This window comes from Neophocaena asiaeorientalis, unplaced genomic scaffold (assembly GCF_003031525.2).
Source record: "Neophocaena asiaeorientalis asiaeorientalis breed wild unplaced genomic scaffold, Neophocaena_asiaeorientalis_V1.1 scaffold134, whole genome shotgun sequence".
Taxonomy (NCBI): Eukaryota; Metazoa; Chordata; class Mammalia; order Artiodactyla; family Phocoenidae; genus Neophocaena; species Neophocaena asiaeorientalis.
This window is the reverse complement of record NW_020185339.1, coordinates 11,960,430-11,981,547: the sequence shown is the minus strand read 5'-3', so window position 1 is coordinate 11,981,547 and position 21,118 is coordinate 11,960,430. Positions and strand designations below refer to the sequence as shown.

General features: G+C 39.2%; 1 protein-coding gene across 1 annotated transcript in view; it reads right to left on the bottom strand.

Annotated features, from left to right (window-relative positions):
• Positions 1-18,176, bottom strand: part of LOC112394359 (receptor-type tyrosine-protein phosphatase R-like) — a 36,071-nt gene extending 17,895 nt beyond the window's left edge. Inside the window, exon 1 of the mRNA XM_024737142.1 lies at positions 18,086-18,176. Coding sequence (XP_024592910.1) covers positions 18,086-18,137 — 52 coding nt within the window. The 5' untranslated portion in view covers positions 18,138-18,176. The remainder of the gene's footprint in view (positions 1-18,085) is intronic.
• Between the last annotated feature and the right edge of the window lie 2,942 nt (positions 18,177-21,118).

Genomic DNA, 21,118 nt, shown 5'->3' with positions numbered 1-21,118 from the left:
AAAGCTTGCAAGATTCGGGAAGCAAAAAAAACCCCATAGTGGGGGATGGTGAAGAATTTCACTAAGAAAGAGAAGCGGCTCAGAAGATCAGAGAATGCAGATTTATAAGGAAGGGAAAAATGAATGAAGAACTGAGAAAATTACACAGCTATCTTCAATCTTTCTTTTTATATGATCTCAGTCACAGAAAACCTTTTCAGAGCCACCTTATGTAAATAGGTGAGTCCAACTAACAGATGTCTCTTGTGCTAAAATTGGCCTACAGGGAAAGGTAAAAAAGTCTAATTTTAAGCGCAGTTGAAACACAACTAACATTTCCCAGCCCTATCCAGTCGTATATGTGAAAGGACTTAGTCCTGCTTTGGCCTTGAGTAATGAGAACCAAGATGGCAACACAATATTAGGAACCCCACCATAGCCATTAGGTAAGAAAATGTTTTCCAAAGTGTTGTGCTTTGGGCTTCCCTGGTGGCGCAGTTGTTGGGAGTCCGCCTGCCGATGCAGGGGACACGGGTTCGTGCCCCGGTCCGGGAAGGTCCCACATGCCGCGGAGCGGCTGGGCCCGTGAGCCATGGCCGCTGAGCCTGCGCGTCTGGAACCCGTGCTCCGCAACGGGAGAGGCCACAACAGTGAGAGGCCCGTGTACCGCAAAAAACAAAAAAAAAAAAAACAAAGTGTTGTGCTTAGATCCCTACATCAGAATTACCTAGGATATTAAGATGCAGAGTCCCAGATCTTAGCCTAGAACTACCATAGCAGATCTCTGGATATGTAGCCTACAAATCTGGATTTCTAATTGAAATTTTCTCACTTTCCAACCCTAAAGTTGAGGACCACCAAGCTAGTATCTGGAATAAGTTTTAGTTTTTCTGTCTTCAAACATTACCCCTCTATCATCACCTCCTTCACTTTGACATTATAAATATACTCAAGTAAACATTTTAGAAATGTTAAGATTGAGATGTCTATTAAATATCAAAGTGGAGATGTTGAATTAGAAATTTAATAAATGTTTAATTCATGGTTGGAGAGAGAGAGAGATTTGTGTCATCCAATACAGATAAAATTTAAAGTCAAGTGACTGGAGATTGATTGAGAAGAGAATAGTATATAGGACAGAACTCCTGGTAAAATTACAATATTTAGTGTCAAGGAGCTGAATGAAATGGAGCCAGCAAAGATAAATGAGAAGGAATGGTAGTAAAGTAGGAGGAAAACCAAGAAAGAGTAGTTCATAGAAGATTAAGAAAAAAAATGTTTTAGAACCTGTATGCATTATAGGGTCTTAGACAGAAGCAACTGAAAATCAATCTTATAGTGATGTCTCTAGAAACTAGAATATAAATGGAATTTCCACATGTTTCCATGCAAGCTAAGTCACACTGAAGACACACGCATAGACTTAAAAAATTACAAGGCACATGGTGACCATTGCCATGAGAGATGGTCAGAAGATGGAGAAGTAGGAAGATTCTTATCTAAGAAAGAATAAATAAAAGAGAAAAATAAAGGGGCCTTCAAAATAAGTTAATTAAAACATCCAAAGAGATAAAAGAGAAAAATAAGAATAAGGGATTTGAGGAAAAGAGAACAGGCATGTTTCAATCCAAGTGGAAATCGTAGAAATGAAAAATATCATAATTGATGAAATGCAATATATGGGTTAGACAGTAGACTAGACACCACTGAATAGAGAATTGGTAAGTTGGAAAAGTTTCGGTAATAATTCAGAAAGCAGCACAGAGAAATTAAGAGAGGAGATAAGAAAAAGAAGGTAAGAGTTTGTAGTGGACTCTTCAGATGGGACTCTAAGACCCATACCTACTGGCATTCATGCCCATTGACAGTGAGCAAGATCTTGCTCTTGACTTACTTCTAACCAACAGGTGATGGGATGTCATTTAGCATTCCTGCTAAAAAAGATGTCACTTCTGTGTTGCTGGGAAACTCCAGCTGACTTTGATGAAGCAAGTTGCCATGTTGGAGAGGTCCATGTGAAGAAGGAGGCTTCTAGCCAAAATCCAGGGAAGAACTGAGGCTCTCAGTTGCAACAATGACTGAGGAGCTGAATCCTGCCAGCTATCATGTAAATGAGCTTGGAAGCAAGTCTTTCCTCAGTTGAGTCTTCTCCTAGGAGCTTAGTGCAGGCCAACACCTTAACTGAAGTCTTACGAGACACCTTGAAGCAGAAGTCTCAGTTAAGCCACGGCCAGATTTCTGACTCACAGAAACTGAGAAATAATAAATATATATTGTTTTAATCTGATAAATTTTAGGGCAATTTGTCATGCAGCAACAGGACACTAATGCAGAAAGACTGAGTGATACTGAGGATAACATGATGGGGTGTAAAATACCTTTAACAGCATTGAAGACATGAAGCATTAGAAACATTGAACATTTTACAAGATTTAAGGAGGGAAGTGATATTATAAAATTTATGTTTCTCAAAAATTACTCTGGCTATACAAGAAAATGGATTGGGAGGAAGTAAGACTAAGTGCAATGGTACCAGGTAAAATATTTTAGATGACAGAATAGCCCAGACAAGGTGGCAGTAGAGCGACAAAGCAGAGACAAATTCCAGAAGTGTTAAGACATAGGAATTGACCAAAAAAAAAGGGGAATAAATTCAGTCATTGAGTTAATGTTGTAGGAAGGAACCAACAGTAGATATTTAAGGATAATTCTATTTCTAGTCAGCAACCCAATGTATGGAGGTGCCCTTTACTGAGACAGAGAAATGTAATTCTGTGGTGCCTACAATATAAAGAAGCAGAAACATCTAGAAAGCAATTATGTTTATGTGGAACTCAGAAGAAAGTTCTGGACTAGAGATAAATACTTAAAAACCATAAGCATAGTAATGGAAAACTGAGTGCCTGAGTGAGGAGACTGCCTTGTAGAATGAGAAGAATTATGAGTCTGCAGCGAAGACCCAGAGGAGACCACATTTAAGGAGCAGCTGGAGGATGAAGAAGAAAAATTAGAGACTGTGGAAGTATGGAAGCCATGGGAAGAGTATACCAAGGATCTGTGATTGTCAGTGTCCAGTGTCACTGACAGTCTGAGAGTTCAAACAAGACAACTCTAAACACTTACATAGGATTTACTGATTTAAAATTCATCAGTGGACAGCTGAGCCTGGATATTCAGAGGACCAGATTCAACACGGAAAAGGTTTGGGGACAGCATTCTAGAAGCACAAAGCAAAGCACCCTCCCTGTTGAGTCCCTGAACAAAAGTAAAATAATTTTAAAGGGTTTAAAAGGGTATGAAAGATTCTGAGTCTGGGTAAGATGGAGCAAACACACTCCGCCTTGTTGCTTACATTAAATAGAGCTATAAAACCTGGACAAAATGCATAAAACAGCTATTTGAGAACTCTGGAAAGTAAACAGTAGCAGAGGGATTGGGGATGAAGAACAGAATTCAAAATTCCACAACATCAGCAGTAAGTTTACCATCTCCCCCTGCCCCCAGTATCCTCTAGGCAACCCACAGTGGACACCAAAGTGCAGAAAAAGACATCTCCAGGAGAAAATAAATACAACACCATAATTTGTGGGATGCAGTTGAAGCAGTGCTTAGAGGAAAATTTATAGCATAAATGCTTATATTAGAATTTAAGCTTCCACTTTAAGAAATGAGAAAAAAGAAGAGCAAAATAAATGTAAAGTATGCAGAGGAAAGAAAGTAAAAAGTTAAAAGCAGAAATAATTACACTGAAAATAGGAAAACAATAGAGAAAATCAATGAGACAAAAGCTGATTCTTTGAAAAACATCAATAAATTGATAAAACTCTAGCAAGATTGACAAAGAAATACAGAAGACACAAATTACCAAAATCAGATGAAAGAAAATCACTAAATACCCAGTAGACATGAAAAGGATAATAGGAGAATACTATGTACAATCCTTTGCATATACATTCAACAATTTAGATGAAATGACCAATTCCTCAAAACCCACAAACTAAAGAAACTCACCCAAGATGAAATACCTGACCTGAATTGTCCTAAAATTATAAAAGAAATTGAATTCCTACTTAAATTTGTTTTCTGAAAAAGAAATCTTCAGGATCAAATAGTTTCACTGGTAAATTTAAACATTTAAAGAAAAAATTAACTTCAATTCCAAACAACCTCTCCCAGAAAACAGAAGAGAAGGGCACACTCCCCAAATCATTTGTGAGGCCAAAATTACTCTGATAACAAAACAAGAAAAAGTCAGTACTAAAAAAAACAAACAAACTATAGACCAATATCACTCATGAATACAGATGCAAAACTCCTCAAGAAAGTATTAGCAATTGAATGCAGAAATATAAAGGCTAATACACCATAACCAAGTAGGGCTTATTCTGGGAATGTAAGTAAGGCTGCTTCAATATTTGAAAACCAATCAATGTAATCCATCATATTGACAGTCTAACAAAGGAAAACCACATCACACCAATTGATGCAGAAAAAGCATTTGACAAAATTCACATTAACGCATAGTAAAAAAGTTAAGCAAACTAGAAATAGAAGGGAACTTCTTCAACCTTGTAAAAGGCACCTGCACAAAACCCCACAGCTAACATTAGGTTTAATGGTGAAAGACTGAATGCTTCCTTCCCTTAAGATAGAGGACAAGGCAAGTATGATATTCTTAAAACTTCTATACAATGCTGTACTGAATGAAAGTCCTAGTTACTGCCATAAAACAAAGAAAAGAAGTAAAAGGAATCCATATTGGAGAAGCAGAAACAAAATTGTTCTATTTGCAGATAGCATGATTGTCTGTATAAAATCCTAAGGAACTTATCAAAATTTTTGTAGATCAGGTGAGTTTAGCAAGTTAATAGAATATAATGTCAACCTATGAAAATCAATGGCATTTTCTAAGCTAGCAATGTACAATTCAAAACTGAAATTTAAATAAATCTACAACAGTTGCAAAAAATAAAATATTTAGGTATAATTCTAACAAAACATGTACAGGATATATATACTGAAAACTACAAAACGCTGAGAAAGTAAAACAAGAAGACCTGAATAAATAGACAGACATACTGTGTTCATGAATTGGAAGACTCTACATAATGAGGATGTTAATTATCCCCAATTACAATGAAAATTCAAGCAGAATTATATATATAATATACATAATTATATACAATACATATTATATATAATTTTATATGTTCTCTGAACAAAGGCAACTTTGTTCTCTGATCATTTTGTAAAAGGACAATCATTGTTTTTCAAGGATTGCCAGCACTTTCTTCTCTAGAAAGGAGATATAAGTGGATAACATCATGGAAGTCCCTTGGGAATTTCTACATGAGAAATGACAAGGTTCTCATTTGATTTGTAAATGTCTCTCAGGCAAAGTTAAAAATACACAAGTACCAGTGGAAGTTTACTTAGAAAATGCCAATTAATAGTACTGAGAAAGGAAAGAAACATATTTTTTTTAAAAAAAGCAATGGAATAAGAGATAAGGGACCTAGATTGTTGCTTCAATACCCACCCCCTCTCATCTATGTGAACTTGAGCATGTGTCCTCAACCGCTCTAAACCTCAGTTTTCTCATCAGAAAGCAGTGAGAGGCCCGCGTACCACAAAAAACAAACAAACAAACAAAACCCCCACTCTTCCAGTTATTCTATAATTCTATTGGTAATGCTAACCCATGAGGTCACCACGGCACTAATCTCCAGTTAGAAGCACCCACAGTACCAACACTGAATCTTCCTGGTGAACACTATAGCCATCTCAAGATGTGACAACTGAGGTCTGTTAGAATAACTTCCCAGGTATAACTTGTGCTCACTCCTACTAATCTTAATAGCAAATTATATCAGTGTTTTGAAAGACTCCACTATGGCTCTGTCTGTATATAAAGCTAATTTTGTAAAATTCAGTTTGTGTGTCTTAGTTATGTTCTTACAACATACGTTATATGTATGTATGTATATAGTTATATGTGTACACATTTATCTTATATCCTGACACCAACCAATCTGACAAAAAAAAAAGTACATCTTCAGACCAGTAATGCTGTCATAAAAAGTAAAATAAAATATGTTTCTAAAAGATAACAGACACAAATTTTAATTGAATTATAATTATATTTATGAAAATTGTAAACAATCATGGGCCCTCCAAAAAAGAGCTTGTCATTGAAAGAACACCTCCCTCCAGAAATGTTTTTCCTAAAATCTAATCTATGCACTGGTCTCTAGGATGTGAAAATATAATCCCGTGATGAAGCTCTGCGTCTTCTTCTGATACTACTTAAATGCTTCACATGTTTGGCCAGTGATGTACCTAGTATATCTAAAATAAAAATAAGAAACGAACACCAAAGTAACTAGTCTTATTTTTATAGAGCTGCCTCTATTCTTCTCCAAGTAGGAAAGGCCCTGAATCCTACAAGAATAAGGAATGATTTTAATTAAGGCATCTTGTAAACTCTTCCTGCATGTTCTTTGATATAAACACTCCTTCACATTTCCTCAAATATTCCATTAGAAAATGTGGCTCCTACACCCACTTACAGCCCACTGTAACTACTGTGGGTGACCCTCAATTCTTCCTATTTATCCCTTCCAGTCAAAGTTGAGCTGCACAGTGGAGAACTCTATCTGGGAGTCACAGAATGGAAAAATGTGTGCCTGCCATGCGCTGGTGGCAAAATTACAATGAAAAGAGTTTCATGTTTCCTGGGTTTTGCCCAGCTTTACTAGCATTATATTTCATCTGATAAATGTATTACAGAGTGAAACATAATACACTTAGGACAGCACTCTTTGGGGCAGCGTGACTAGACATAAGTCATAAAGGAGAAATGGGTGAAGACCACTGGCCTCGGACCCTGCTGAGTGAGACTTATGTTGGCTCAGACAGAAGCGCCCCAGTTCCTGAAGAACTGAGTTGGAGGGTGCCTGGAGGAGAGGTTGACAGGAGTGAATGCTACTATCTCTTAAACTTCACAGCCATTAAGAGAAGATCTCTGTCAAGATATGCCCTCTGGGGAAATGCAGAAGTGGGGAAAAATGATCATAGGGTTATAAAGCTGAGAAACAGGAGCCTTTGCAGAAATCATAGGAATCGCATTCCAAGCGCACTTACTGAACAAGGAAGCACCAAGTACATTTGTAAAATCTGATATTTATGCCTCATTGTTATGCAAACAGTTAAAATATTACTATTTATAAATAGTTACAGGAATTATAAAATATTACCATCATTTTTACAGTAGAGTTCTCCAGATGACTTAAAAGTCTGACTCCACTGCAGGACAAGGAAAAAGAAATATCTATTTTAAGAATAATTCTTGTGGTAGATTAGGAATTATATTAAAATATAGCAAAATGAATATTAGAACATATAAAAAATTACAATATTGTCATAGCAATGATACTACAGAGACATAAAGGCCCGAATATTAGGGCAAGAGGAGGGTGAGGAAGGAGGTCCACAGTGGCCACTTGAAGAGATCCCTGACCTAGTATCCTTTGCCTGCATTAGGGATTTGAGGGGCACTTGGTAGGCCCTTCAGGTCAACACTTCTACTCCATCCTGCCCTAGTCCCTTCATCCATCACTTGAAATTAATGCCACTGGTCTAAGGTACTGCTTTCTCATGGGTCTTTGGACAAAATGAACATTGGCTAGGGAAAGACCATCCAATTAACAGCTATTTTTATCAGGCGTAGATCAGTGTGTCACATCTCTTCTAAAATACAGCTAGCTGAGGAGAGACCTCTCCTGCAATGGGAAGCAAGAACTACAGACTTTAATCGGGGTGGAGAGGAAGAAGAAAGTAGGAGGTTGAGGTTCAGCCTGAGCACACGGCTCCAGAGGGTGAATGTCAAGACATCAAGGGTAGGGGTGGGCGGTTGCCAGCAGTGAGGGCTGATTTTAGGCTGAAGTATAGGAGACCAGACGCACCTCTGCTTCAGGCACGGGGCAGGACTGGCCTGGAGGCATGGACTCTGCACCCGCTGAGAATTTATGGTCGACTCAGCAGAATGTAACACTAGGGAAGGCAGGATGCCTGATCCCCAGAATGCACGTGTGGAAACTCTGATTTCATGAAGCCTATACCCTCCCCTGCCACACACACACCAAAGGTATGTGGACAGGGCTCTCAAAGTGGAGTACGCAAACCCTACAATGCACAGGGTTTTCAAGGTGTCCGTGGACATGGAGAGGGTTCAGCATTAGAAGTGGGATATTTGGACTCCTGTTGGATGTTGTGAGTTCAGACAGTTTGTAGAGTGAGACAGCAGAAGGGATGATACTAGAAATCCTACCCAACCCTAAGACTAAGAGATACTTTACCAGGAAGACGGTTGCCCATGATTGCAGTGCTTCTGGGGGCTATAGGATTTTTTTCTCTTAGATTCTCCACTTTGGAAAACAGCATTTATTTCCTCCAACACAAACTTGCTAATTATGAGCATTTTTTAATTTATAAGGCAAAGGTTCTACAAGGGTTTTTTTTAAATGGAGGCATGAAAATCAGATTTTCATGGCAGGCACTCTTCACAAAAGAAGGCTTTAGAGTGATTTTCTTTTTAGTGGGCCGATAGTCAATGTGCACATTTTTTCCTTTTCAAGTATGGAACCTGAAAAATAGGACCAATGAAAGTTTTCACATGCTAATATGATAATTCTTACAACTACTAGCCATTGAATGTATTCAGTGTTCCAGCCCCCATGCTGTGGGCCCTTAGGAATTAGCTCTTTAAATCCTTAAACCACCTTATGAGGTAGTTACTATGTTATTAGCCTTTTTTTTCTGATAAGAAAAGGGACGCACAGAGAATTTAAATAGTAAACAGCAGAGATGGGATTCAAGCCCAGGCAGTCAGATTCTAGAACTTTTTAACTTTTACTATGCTACATGAGTTAGAGTGTATTTTTGCTGTTTCTGTAGTACAAGCATGTCATTTCAAACAAACTTTCCATCCTAAAGGGTGAGATGATTATCTTATATAAGGCACTTGGGATAGAGTGTAGCACATCATAGGGACTCAGGAAATAGTCCTTTGTATTTTCCTTCTTTTCTTATAAGGAAATCTATTTGTTTCTTCCCTATAAAATATAATGTTTATCTTGGTAGGAGACCCTTTTATTATATTTTCATAGCTTCAGTTAATGTCCAGATTTAGGAATTACAGAGAGATTTGTGGGGGAGGTGAACTGGGATGGGGGGAGGATGTCAAACTATTTTACTGAGGGGCTTGGTGGGGGCTATTGAGGAAGGGCTGGGAGAATGAGATCTGATGTCTTAGGCTTGGCCAGGCTCTCTCCAGCCTCTCGGTGGCCAAAAGCAATAGGTGGATGTTTTGGAACTTCACAGTCCATCACAAACCGGCACACTTAGTAAGTCTCACGCCAAAGGTAGAGGAAAACTATGCAGATAAGATCAAATTGAAGAAATGATTTGAATCCAGAATCTCTCTCGGGCATGCATGCTTCTCCAGCATTGGCTCAAACACAAAAAGAATGAGAAATTGCTCCAAGATACTAGTTGACCATTTAGCATCTGACCTCTCCCACCCCTAGTCAAATAATACCTAACACTTACATGGCACTTACTAAGACAGCACAGTTTATTTTACATTACATTATCCTGTTTAACACACAACAACAACCCTACAGTTGTATAGTACCTGATCTCCATTTTAAAAAGAGGAAATTGAGACTTGGAAAGATTAAGTTGGCCTAAGTTACAGAGATAGTAAGTGATCATGCCTGGATTTGAGCTGGACCACAATATACATGCTCTTAACTACTACCTTATTCTGCTAAAAGTCATCTAAAAATATGGCATTTTCTCCTTTATTTCAATTTTCTTTTTACTTCTCTGCTTACGCCATTTCATTTTCTTCCAGGGAGAATAAAAACGCTGTCTTGAATCAACAAGACCAAGAAGGTGAACTACTTTAACTTAAAACCACATCTTTATATTGAGGGATTGATGGCCTTTCAAACTAACTCATCATGATGTTTGGCATACTTTGTATTCAGCATCTTTCCCAGGTAAGTGAAAGTAACCCTAGTGATGGGAGCTGACTCTGCAGTTATGGGCATTGCTTCATGTCCCCTCTAGTCTTCATCTGGAACTGGATCATTACTGCAGTGAAATAGCTGTAGAGTCTTATTCTATACATGTTGCTGTACAGGCCAGTAAATCACTGTGAGACACTCTTACTCTGTGCTCATTTATTGATCTTTTCCAAAGAATCAGTAGTTTAGGGCTGCCTTAAGCCATTCTGCACATTTAAGTCAGCAAATGTACATTGCTTCAGGTCTGAACTAAGACAAAAAATAATTCATATCCCCACTGAACTTGGCATCTACTTCAGTGCAATTAGACATATTGATCTAGATGTATTGCTTCACGTAAACAATTAGTTTTGTTTTGTTGTTGGTCCATGTGGCTGCAATTTTAATGGATATCAACATCTTAATAAATTGAAGTCAAATGAGATTTGATTATGAGAAAAGTTTAGATAGCCATTATGAATAAAAATTTAAATGGAAAGTGCTCATATTCATAATATAAATTTGCTAATTGTCATTCTGTGGCAAGTATCATCTTAATAATAGACACAGTTATATTATTTGGTCAATAAGCATTAGGAAATTTGATCTTAAAATAATGTATTACCATTAAATTTTTTCAGGGTATTAAAATCCCTTTTGTTGGGAAACATCAGTGCTACTCTAAGTGTGTCAGCATTTGTCTAAGTACTTTGAAGATGAAGAATGCACTCATGGCCAAGTGGGATCTTTCAAAATCGTCTTTTAAAGGGAAAAATGGCTTTCTCTACCTTTTGAATCAGACTTTACAGACACCTTTTAAGAGATTTAACAATAAACTCACCATGAAACATAACATCCATGTTATCATTAATACTAACGGCGATAAATGAGCCTTTGATGTGTGATCCCATCGTCTCATAAAAAGTGACTTTTTCTAATTCGTAAACCAGTCTCCATTCTTCAGGTATAAGCATGGCTCCCATAAAAATTGTTTACGGTTTTATAAAGATTTTGTCTGTATATAAAGAGACAGAAAAAATGTATAAAACCATCCAAATACTCAGACATTTTCTGTGATCGTTTGGTTTCTGTCTGGGGGAATTAAGGGAGGGTTGGATTATTTTTGGTCTCCGTTTATTGAACCCACTGCCTCACACTCGCACCTGATTTTGAATGTGTAAGTGGTTCATGTTTGTTATTACAAGGTAGCTGATAACCAATCAGTAATGAGTCAGGGGTTCTGGGTCCATTCCTTAGTGCAAAACTATCATGCTATGTACCTGACCTAATTATCTGGTCTCTTTAAAATAAAGACATTCATCTCACTCCCATCCTGAAGTAGTACTAGAATATCATATAGGAATGTCTATCTAGGGGGAGTTCAACAAACAACTCCACTACAATAAGCATCATGCCTGTAGAACACAACCTTACCTTAAACAGACTATGTTTGAATGAAAGCTTTTCTGCCCCATTTCCACTTCTTTGTAAGCAGTAAATGTAAATTGGATTGAAAGAGCAGTAGTAAAGTCAATTCTACTCTTTATGATCAAAATGAGATACAATCTGTCAATATAAATTAATCATAATTTATTTTGTCTAATACATCCTGAATATGTTTAGTCATTCATTCAACATTTATTGATGGTGCACTAGATAACAAGCACAGTTCTATGTTATTGGTACATAGAAATAAAAGCTACAATTCTGTTATTGTCCTCAAAATGTTTAAATATTCAGGTTAAGTGCATTAATAGAGAAACATACAGGGCCTAAAAGGAAAACCTAGGAAAGCTACTTGAATGAGGTGGGGTGTCACAGGAAGGGTTCTCAAAGTAGGCAATGACCAAGATTTGAAGTTGGAGAAAAAGTTATCTGGAAAAAGAAGCAGAGGTGGGTATTTAAGATAAATAGAACAGTATGTGAAAAGGATGAGAGGCATGGCAAACCAAAAGAAATTTGCTCTTAGTATGATAACAGTGTGCAAAGCAGAACATGATGACAGGAAATAAAGATGGAGTTAGTAAAAGATTCTCCCATGCTAATAAGTTTAGGTTTACTCTAAGAGAAAAGGAAATAGCTGTATTAGAGAATCTTATAAAGAAAGAATGTGATCGGGTACGCTTTTTCAAGTTTTACCTCTGATATCATTATGAAGGATGGATTTGATGGCAGGTTATTGTGAAATACTATATGAGAAATAAGGACCTAGCACAAGGCAGTGATGTGGACACGGAAAGTGGAGAAGAGTTGGTGAGTAGACTTGGTGACCTTTTGGAAGAAAACACCAAAGGTAGGGTACAAATTGCGAACTTTCAAAGACATGAACGTGCCCCTGTACGCCAGCTGTTGTATTGTATTACTGTACTTTTCAAGGTACTGTACTGTAAAATTTTTAAATGTTTTCTTTATTTTTTGTGTTTGTTTTTTATGTATTATTTGTGTGAAAAGTATTATAAACTTATTACAGGACAGTACTATAAACCTATTTCAGTACAGTACTATATAGCCGATTGTGTTAGTTGGGTCCCTAGGCTAACTTTGTGGAACTTTCGAACAAATTGGACTTATCAACATGCTCTCGGAATGCAACTCCTTCATATGTAGGGGACTTACTGTATACATATACCTATGCCTCAAATGCCAAAGAAGTAGACAAGTTTGTCCTAGTGCCTTAAACCCTGCTTGTAAATTAGCTGTATGAATCCTCTCATATAACTATAGCCATTCCCATATGTACAAAGCATTTTACTAAGAAGTAAAAATATAGCCAACCAGCAAGGCATTGGGCTGTATAGCATCTGGCAATCAGTTGGAAGGACTTTGCCACTGAGTTTATAAGTAGTTCAAGCTCACCCCCAGTTGCCCTTCAGTTCCCAAAGTAGCAAAGTCTGTTTGAGATGGTATATCCCCTGGGCATGTGAGACTCCTGGGGAGCAACTTGAGTTTTGGATAAATGAGCTCTGCTGAAGTTCATGCTGGAAGTGGCTAAGCTGACAAGGTGACTTGCACGAGTGCCAAGAAGAAACTAAATGCAAAAAGAGGAGACCAGAAATATTACTGTGTTGTTTTTATTTATTCAATGTATTTATTTAGTCTTTAGGAGTTTTATGCCAGGCACTACTCCCCACCCCCAGTGCTAGGCTGGGCAGAATCTGCAGTAGAAACAGCAGTAAACAAAACAGACCTCTGCCTTCAAGTTACTTATATTTTAATGGGGAGAGGGGGAACCATATTAACAATATAAATAAGTAAAATATTTGGTATGATAGATGGTGAAAGACCTCTGGTAAAAAAAAGTAAAGCAGGAGCAACACTATTTACAACAGCCAAGACATGGAAACAACCTAAATGTCCATCAACAGATGAATAGATAAAGAAGATGTGGTATATATACAATGGAATATCACTCAGCCATGAAAAAGAATGATATAATGCCATTTGCAGCAACATGGATGGACCTAGAAATTACCATACTAAGTGAAGTAAGTCAGAAAGAGAAAGACAAACACCATATGATATCACTTATATGTGGAATCTTAAACACGACACAAATGAACACATCTACAAAACAGAAACAGATTCACAGACATAGAGAAGACTGGTGGTTGCCAAGGGGGAGAGGGGTGGGGGAGGGAAGGACTGGGAGCGTGGGATGAGCAGATGTAAACTACTGTATATAGAATGGATAAACAACTAGGTCCTACTGTATAGCACAGGGAACTATATTCAATATCCTGTGATAAACCAGAATGGAAAAGAATATGAAAAAGAATATATATGCATAATTGAGTCACTTTGCTGTACAGCAGGAATTAACACAACATTATAAATCAACTATTCTTCATAAAATTAATTTAAAAAGTAAAGCAGGGAAGGGGTATCAGAGGGTTTTTGGGGGGTGGGATATGAAATATTAATTAGGATAGCCAGTGAGGGCTTCACTGAGAAAGTAACCCTTGAGCAAAGACCTAAAATTGAGGGATTAAGCCATGGAAATACAGAGAAAGGATAGTTCAGGCAAAGAAATAAACAAAACTTTTTTGGGAGGTGGGCAAGTGCCTGGCATCTTCTTGGAATAGGAAGGAGACTACTGTAGCTGGAGAGAGACAAAAAAGAGGAAAGCAGTGAGAGATATCAGAGAGGTAATGGGAGGATAGAACAGAGTAGAACTTGGGCCAGTGTAAGGACTTCGTTGAGTGATTTTGAACAGGAAAAACCAATTTGGGAGTTCTAAGGGACTCTTCTTTGAGGAAAAGACATCTTAAAACATATTTTCCTATCCGTCTACCCTTTCTTTTGAGGGTGATGTTTCTGCAAATGACTTCCCTGATCCTCTTGATCCCATAGGAATTCTTCCCTCTTAAAGACTAGAGAAACTGACTATGCACTTCTCTGAGAATGAAGAGGCATCTTCAGAAGATACACTGAAGGTAGTCTCTGTGTCATCCAGAAAGGCCAATAGTAAGAACAATGTAGAAATTTGAAAGAACCTTTTCCAGAGCTTGACGAGAGAGTAATCCATTGACATCAGCTTCTATGTCTTACTGCTATTCAATAGGAAAAAGAAAGCTTTCACATGATAATTTTCAAGACATTCACTCCTTTGCAACTACAATACTACCCAATAAATATCATCTCCTGAAACAGAATATAGTTCTTTGGGAAAAGAAAGAGAAGAAACACTGAAGAAAAGCTATCTATGGCTCTTCCACATGATATTTTTGCCATCCATATTATTGGGTAGCTTTTAGCTGCCTTCTTCCATATTCCTGAAGTGGTCTTTTCAACAGAAGTTGATACATTATGTTGGTTCACAGAAAGGTAAAAAATGGGTTGGGAACATATGTATATGTATAACTGATTCAGTTTGTTATAAAGCAGAAACTAACACACCATTGTAAAACAATTATACTCCAATAAAGATGTTAAAAAAAAAAAAAGAATGGGGACAGTTAGTGAAAAAGAATCTGGCACCACTATCTCAATGGTGGCCTCAACTGTCAGAAACAGTGTAGGATTTTATATAGTGTGCAATCACAGGCCTGGAAACATAGGTTTTTACCCTGGCTATACTGTTAATTGGCACTTTAAAGTAATTACCAGCTATCATTTACTGGATCATAGTTTTCTCACCTGTACACGAAGCAGTTAGATGGACAATAATTAACACTTTTCATGTTAAAGACATCTATGAAAATCAGCCGCCATAGATAAGAGTTGAGTCCAGGTTCTCTAACAAGTTCCATGCTCAGTAATTCGTTAAGGTTATCTTACCCAGAGATGTTAATTACACAGCATTGTACCCCCTCTTCCCCTTTTTGTTCCCACAGACATTACAAACAGATACAATACTTTTCACTGTTAAGGCAATCAGAACTCAGGGTTGGTCAGAATTTTTAAAAAAAATTTTTTTTTTTTTTTTGCATAGTGACTCAGGAGATCATGACCAAATAATTGGAGATGACGCTCAAGCTGAAAACAGTTTGCTACTTATCATTAGGAGAATGACAATTGAAGTCAACAGTTCCTAGTATAGCTACAAACAGCACTCACATCCTGGCAGCCAATTTCTCCCATCCCAAAAGGGGTGTAACCTGTCATCAGTTCCACCAGTATAAAGTAGTTGCTGGTACCCTGGACATAACCAAAATGGATCAATTAGCTTTTCAGCCAAAGAGGCCTGACTCTATAGAATTCATTTCCCTTCTTTATAAAGCTCACTTCTCTCCTGAGAGGAAAACCTTCTGCAAGAGAAGCCAAATCAGACATTCAACAAGTAGAGACAATCACTGACTTCTTGATCTTTGCCCTCCCACTTACTCATTTTCTTATTACCCAAATCTACAGGAGCTGAGATCAAGAAATCTGGTTTGTCTCAGTTCTAATGAAAAGTCCTAACAATGTTATTTAGATAACTGTGATGAATTTTAATCTGATGACAGCTTGTGACCCACAAATTGCTGTTTAAATTAAAATGCATTCAAAATGAAACTGGCAAGACAACCACAATATTAAACTTGCAATCTGCTGTGAAAAAACACCTATCAAAAGCACTACATTAAATATGAATATAATTAATTTCTATACAGCATCTTGCAATTGAAATCTGAAGATAGTCTTCAATGCATTGCCTTATTAAATTCAAATTGATTAAATAGTCTTTTTTTTTTTTTTTGCAAATTAAGAAGTCAAAGTAGAGTTGGACTGGTTTGTCTTTGGTAATATACCCTTTTGGCAGAACTCCATGTATAATCTAGGGCTACAGATGCCTAGGTTTCTCCTTTAATGAACAAAAGTCTTCTATTTCCTCATTCCAAATATTCATCTACAATAAATTTAGAAATGTTTTCCACCTGCTTAGTTTTAAGTTTATCGATAGCTTTTATAGCTTTTAAGCTATAATTACTCAAGATATATTCAATGTTATCTTTAGAAATGTTATATATTAGCTTTAAAAATACGACACTAAAATTTTTCACAGATCAGCTAAATCAGCTAAATTGACAGGAATTGAGGCTTTTTCAGTAACAGATGTTTCTATCAGTGCTACAATAAAACAATAACGTAAATAAACCTCAACCCAATGTGTATATTTTCATCCTATATTTCAACATTAAAGAATTGTATGTGGTAATGAAAGTATTCACTATAACTGTTTGCAAATAATTTAATAACCAAGTCACAGCTATTTCTTAGTTTTCAAAAAGTGTCAAAGAACTCCTGAAAATTCCACAATATAACATCATAATTATACAATTAACATGGGTACTTAATTATAGCCAGAATGTCCCTAAACATTACTTGTTCAAGAGATTCACAATATGTTAAAATAGTATTAGCTAGAAATAAGGAAGTACCATATTTCACTCTCATTATCACCCATATAGAAAAGGACTCACCCACACTCTTTTTAAAAGATAATACAAAAATTGTAATTTTGCAACCATTATTTTTATTCATTACCCCTGGAAGGTAGTACATACTCTATAAATGTTGGTTGAAAGAATGAATGAACGTGTGTGGTTGGATAACAGGCAAACTCTAGGAAAATACCTAGTCCTTGATTGCTACAGGGATACTGCATGGACAACTGCTGTCGCAGTAGGGTTCCTAAAATCTCTCTGCCATATTCTATTTTGGTTCACGTGTGTGTAAAAATGATAAAGGATTCAGTCCAGCAAGTCCTTGCATTACATAGAGGCTGCATGTATCCAAAAAGCAGGGTCTGTAGCAACATCGCATATAAAATTCCCCAGGTACTTCCTAAGGTTTGCTTCCATACGAAACCTGATACTGGTATCAAATATGTTTATATTTGGGAATTAGTCTCACTGTCACTCCTGGCTAGACCTCATCAAATCTGTCCCAGGGACAGTGCCGACCCCGGGGTTGTCAGCTTTGAAACTGTGATTGGGTTTCTGTCTAGTGCCCTCGCAATCTGACCATGATGCTGAAAGAGAAGAGAGGGTCTTATTTTAAATCTTTCGTTCCTCTCATTGGTTTAGAAAATTCGACTGACAAGAGCAGGGGCCAAAGGAGCCTGGAGCGGCATCATTAATGCGAACCATGTATTTCGATCTTTGCGGAGGAGATGTGGTCCATCACGTTACAGCCAGTGCACCCCTGTGAGCTCTCGCTAAACCAAGAGACCTTACGGATGTAGCCGCTGCAGTAGAAAAGGTTACATCCAGTAGGATGTCTTGTCTGCCTCCTGAAGAACTGGCAGTCAAGTGCAGAGCCTAGAAACAAAATCTGGGAGTCTACATGGAGGGGAGGGGTGGAGCAAGCCAACCTCTATTCGTACTGCAAATGTTCATACGAGGTAAGGAAAAATCAATAGCTGATTTTAGCTTTAAGTTTTCGGCCGCAGTCTTCCAACAGGTGCATGACTCCCTCACCGCTTTCCTGTCAGCACTGTCCTGCTTTGCCTTCCTAAGGCTTTCTTCGCGAAGCAGGCTTTTCCTACAGCCCTCAAGCATGTGCAGTCTCCCAGCGCATCCACATCTCTGGCTCTATGCCCGGCAACCCCTTACCTGCAGCGTGAAGAAGCAGGCACAGCGCAGGGAAGCCAACCGTCCTCCGCATAGTGTTTGCAATGAGAGGTGGAGGAGAAACTCAGCCACGCCGCCACTTCAGGCAAAGTGTTATTGGAAAGAGCCCCCGCCGATGGTCCTCTGGTCTCCGGGATTCATTCGCAGGTCCTCGGCTCGGGCTGGCAGAGCCGTGTGTGGCGCCCACAGAAGGAAGCACCAGCTTCGCCTCCTTAAGAGAGGAGAGGAAGAGGAGTAGGATGCGGCGGCGAGCTGGGCGGCGCAGGGCGGGGGCCGACGCCCTGGGAGCCGCTCCTGCTCGGCCTTCTGGAAGCTCCGCAGGCGCGGAGGGGAAGGCGCGGGGGGGCGGGGCGCACTCCCGCGCCAGCCCTGGAGCCCGGGGCCAGCGCAGCGCGAGCAGCAGCTCCGCCGCGCCGCGGCTACTGAGCATGCCCAGCGCTGGCCCTCGCGCCGCACGCACGCGAGTTTCAAAGTGAAATTCCATTTCTCCGGGTCTTAGCTGCGGCTGCGAGGGGAGCAGGCTCCACCGCGGGGCGCGGGCGGGGGGGAAAAGCATCTTGGGACGGTTGTCAGGGGTACGGCATCTGTCCAAAACGTGGGGGTGGGACTAGATGAAGGCCCCATCTGAGGAACCAGAGGAGAGAGCCTAAGAAAGTGTCAACCTCTACACCCACCCTGCTCCTTCCCCAAATCTTGGTTTACACGTCGACAGAGCTCATTGCTAGCAATTGACGCTTCCTGGGCCGCAGATTGCCCAGCTTCTCCAGGCTGCCTATGGGAATAGAGTACAGGTGTCTTCCTCTAATCAGGGTTGCCAGGGGGAGCGGTCATGGGGCAGCCTGCTGGGTGTAAGCAGTAAACGTGCACCCTGGGGGTGCCTTCTTTCCAACACGGTCCCTTTTCTCTTTCGCCTGTCTCCAGCGCGGTCCCTGTTTTTAAACTTTCTCAAGCTCAAAGCCAATGACCATAGTGACAGAAGTGGGATATATCCATGTAATTGAAGAGAAGAAGGCACCTTTTTGTTTTTTGGAGATAATTATCTTCAGTCTCCATTTTTACTTTCTAAGGGGAAAGGTAATAGAATCACCTCTGTAACTGGTCTCCTGCCGTGCAGCTCTGTGTCTCTAGGGAGTCTGCAACAGGCTAAATACAGGTGTTCCTCCCCCCTCATCTGTGACATTGGAGTGTGGAGATGCTTCTGTTACTCCAGTGGCTAATTACTCCTAGTCATGAAGTCCCTTGGCCAGACTTTCTCCATTAACTATCCCAGCAACTCTGACTTTTCTGCCTCTGTGTCTTCATGGGATGCTATTGCCCCTTCCCCAGTTGCTCCCACTGGCTTCAGTACCACATTCAAGTTTTAAAAGGTCTAACCTTGATCTCACTTTTCCAGAAAGCCCTGGGCTAACTCCAGATTACAATATTTCTCTTCCACACTTGAATGTATAGACAACATTTGCTAAGCGTTGCCTCACAACACAGCCCAAGGCTCCCTAGGAACTTCTGCATCTTTGTATTACTTAAATTGAACAAAGTGGTTCTAGGTAAATAAGAGGTAGGAGTAAGTGCTTGTTGAATTGAACTGCATATCTCATTCAATGCTTTCTTCCTCCATCCTCTGTGAATTGGGACAACTAATGGGAAACATGCTACCCACAAGAGCTTAAATTAGACAGGATGTCACAGGATCAGAGCCCAGGCAGTATCATTTCCTTTATAATTTATTTTATCTCTAGCACTGAGAGGCAAGGCTAGGAATTACACTCAAATAGTTGAGAGAAGGGGGAGAGTGAAATGTATTTTTAATACGTTTACAGGACTTCTATGCTGAAAATAGAGATAAATGCAGCTTTACCACTCCACCTCGTCCACTTCCCCACATGGGTGTGTCACATACCATTTCTGTGGCACTACCGTTTCGCCCAAAACCTCTCTAAGCTGTAACCTCTTTCCCTACTGTAGATTCACTTTTCCCCAGTATCCTCTCCCCACAGCATATATCAGTTTCTAACATACCAAAAGAATTACTTGTTACATCTATCATTTATTATCTCTTTCCTTACCCCCCTTCCCACAATGGAATCCAACCTCTACAATGGCAGATATCTTTGACATTTTTTTTTTTTTTTTGCGGTACGTGGGCCTCTCACTGTTGTGGCCTCTCCCGTTGCAGAGCACAGGCTCCGGACGCGCAGGCTCAGCGGCCATGGCTCACGGGCCCAGCCACTCCGCGGCATGTGGGATCTTCCCGGACTGGGGCACGAACCCGTGTCCCCTGCATCGGCAGGGCGGACTCTCAACCACTACGCCACCAGGGAAGCCCATCTTTGACAATTTTATTCTCTGATGTATGCCAACTGACTAGAACAGTAGTGCCTCACACAAAACAGGTGCTCAAAAAAAGGAATAAATCAAAAGCAATTAGCTGATAAAATTCAATTTGACAATTATCCTGACCCTTTGGAATTCTTACTAAGTAGATATTTAGCTGTGTTTAAAACTTAGAGGAGTAGCCCTTCTCATCTAACATCAGGTACTAGAATTGCGGCAGGGCTGAGACTTGAAGCGAAATAACTGTAGTCCACTTACAGTGGGTGTGCTTCTCTTATTTTCGTCCTCCCTAAAAAAAAAAAAAAATTTACCACACTTACATAGCTCTCCAAGAAGAAAATGCACATACGGTAAAATGAAGAAATGCTGCTATAATGCCCTGAACCCTTTGCTTTCCCACAGATAATCCCAACATTTATTTCGGGGGGGGGGGGGACATTTAAAGTTTCAAATAATATAATTTTTTGTGACTTTGCCAAAAAGCATTCAGCCAGCTATTTATTTTGCCCAGGGGTGCAGGTAGCTGAATTATTAAACTGTGCATGAAAATCCCCTTCACAGCAAAATTCCCAATTTCTAATTCAACTAGATATACTACTAGAAGAGTTCAGCATGGTAAAAATAACCTCCAGATGTAATTTTGGCGACTGGATATTAATTATTAATTTACTTGTAAAAGATAAA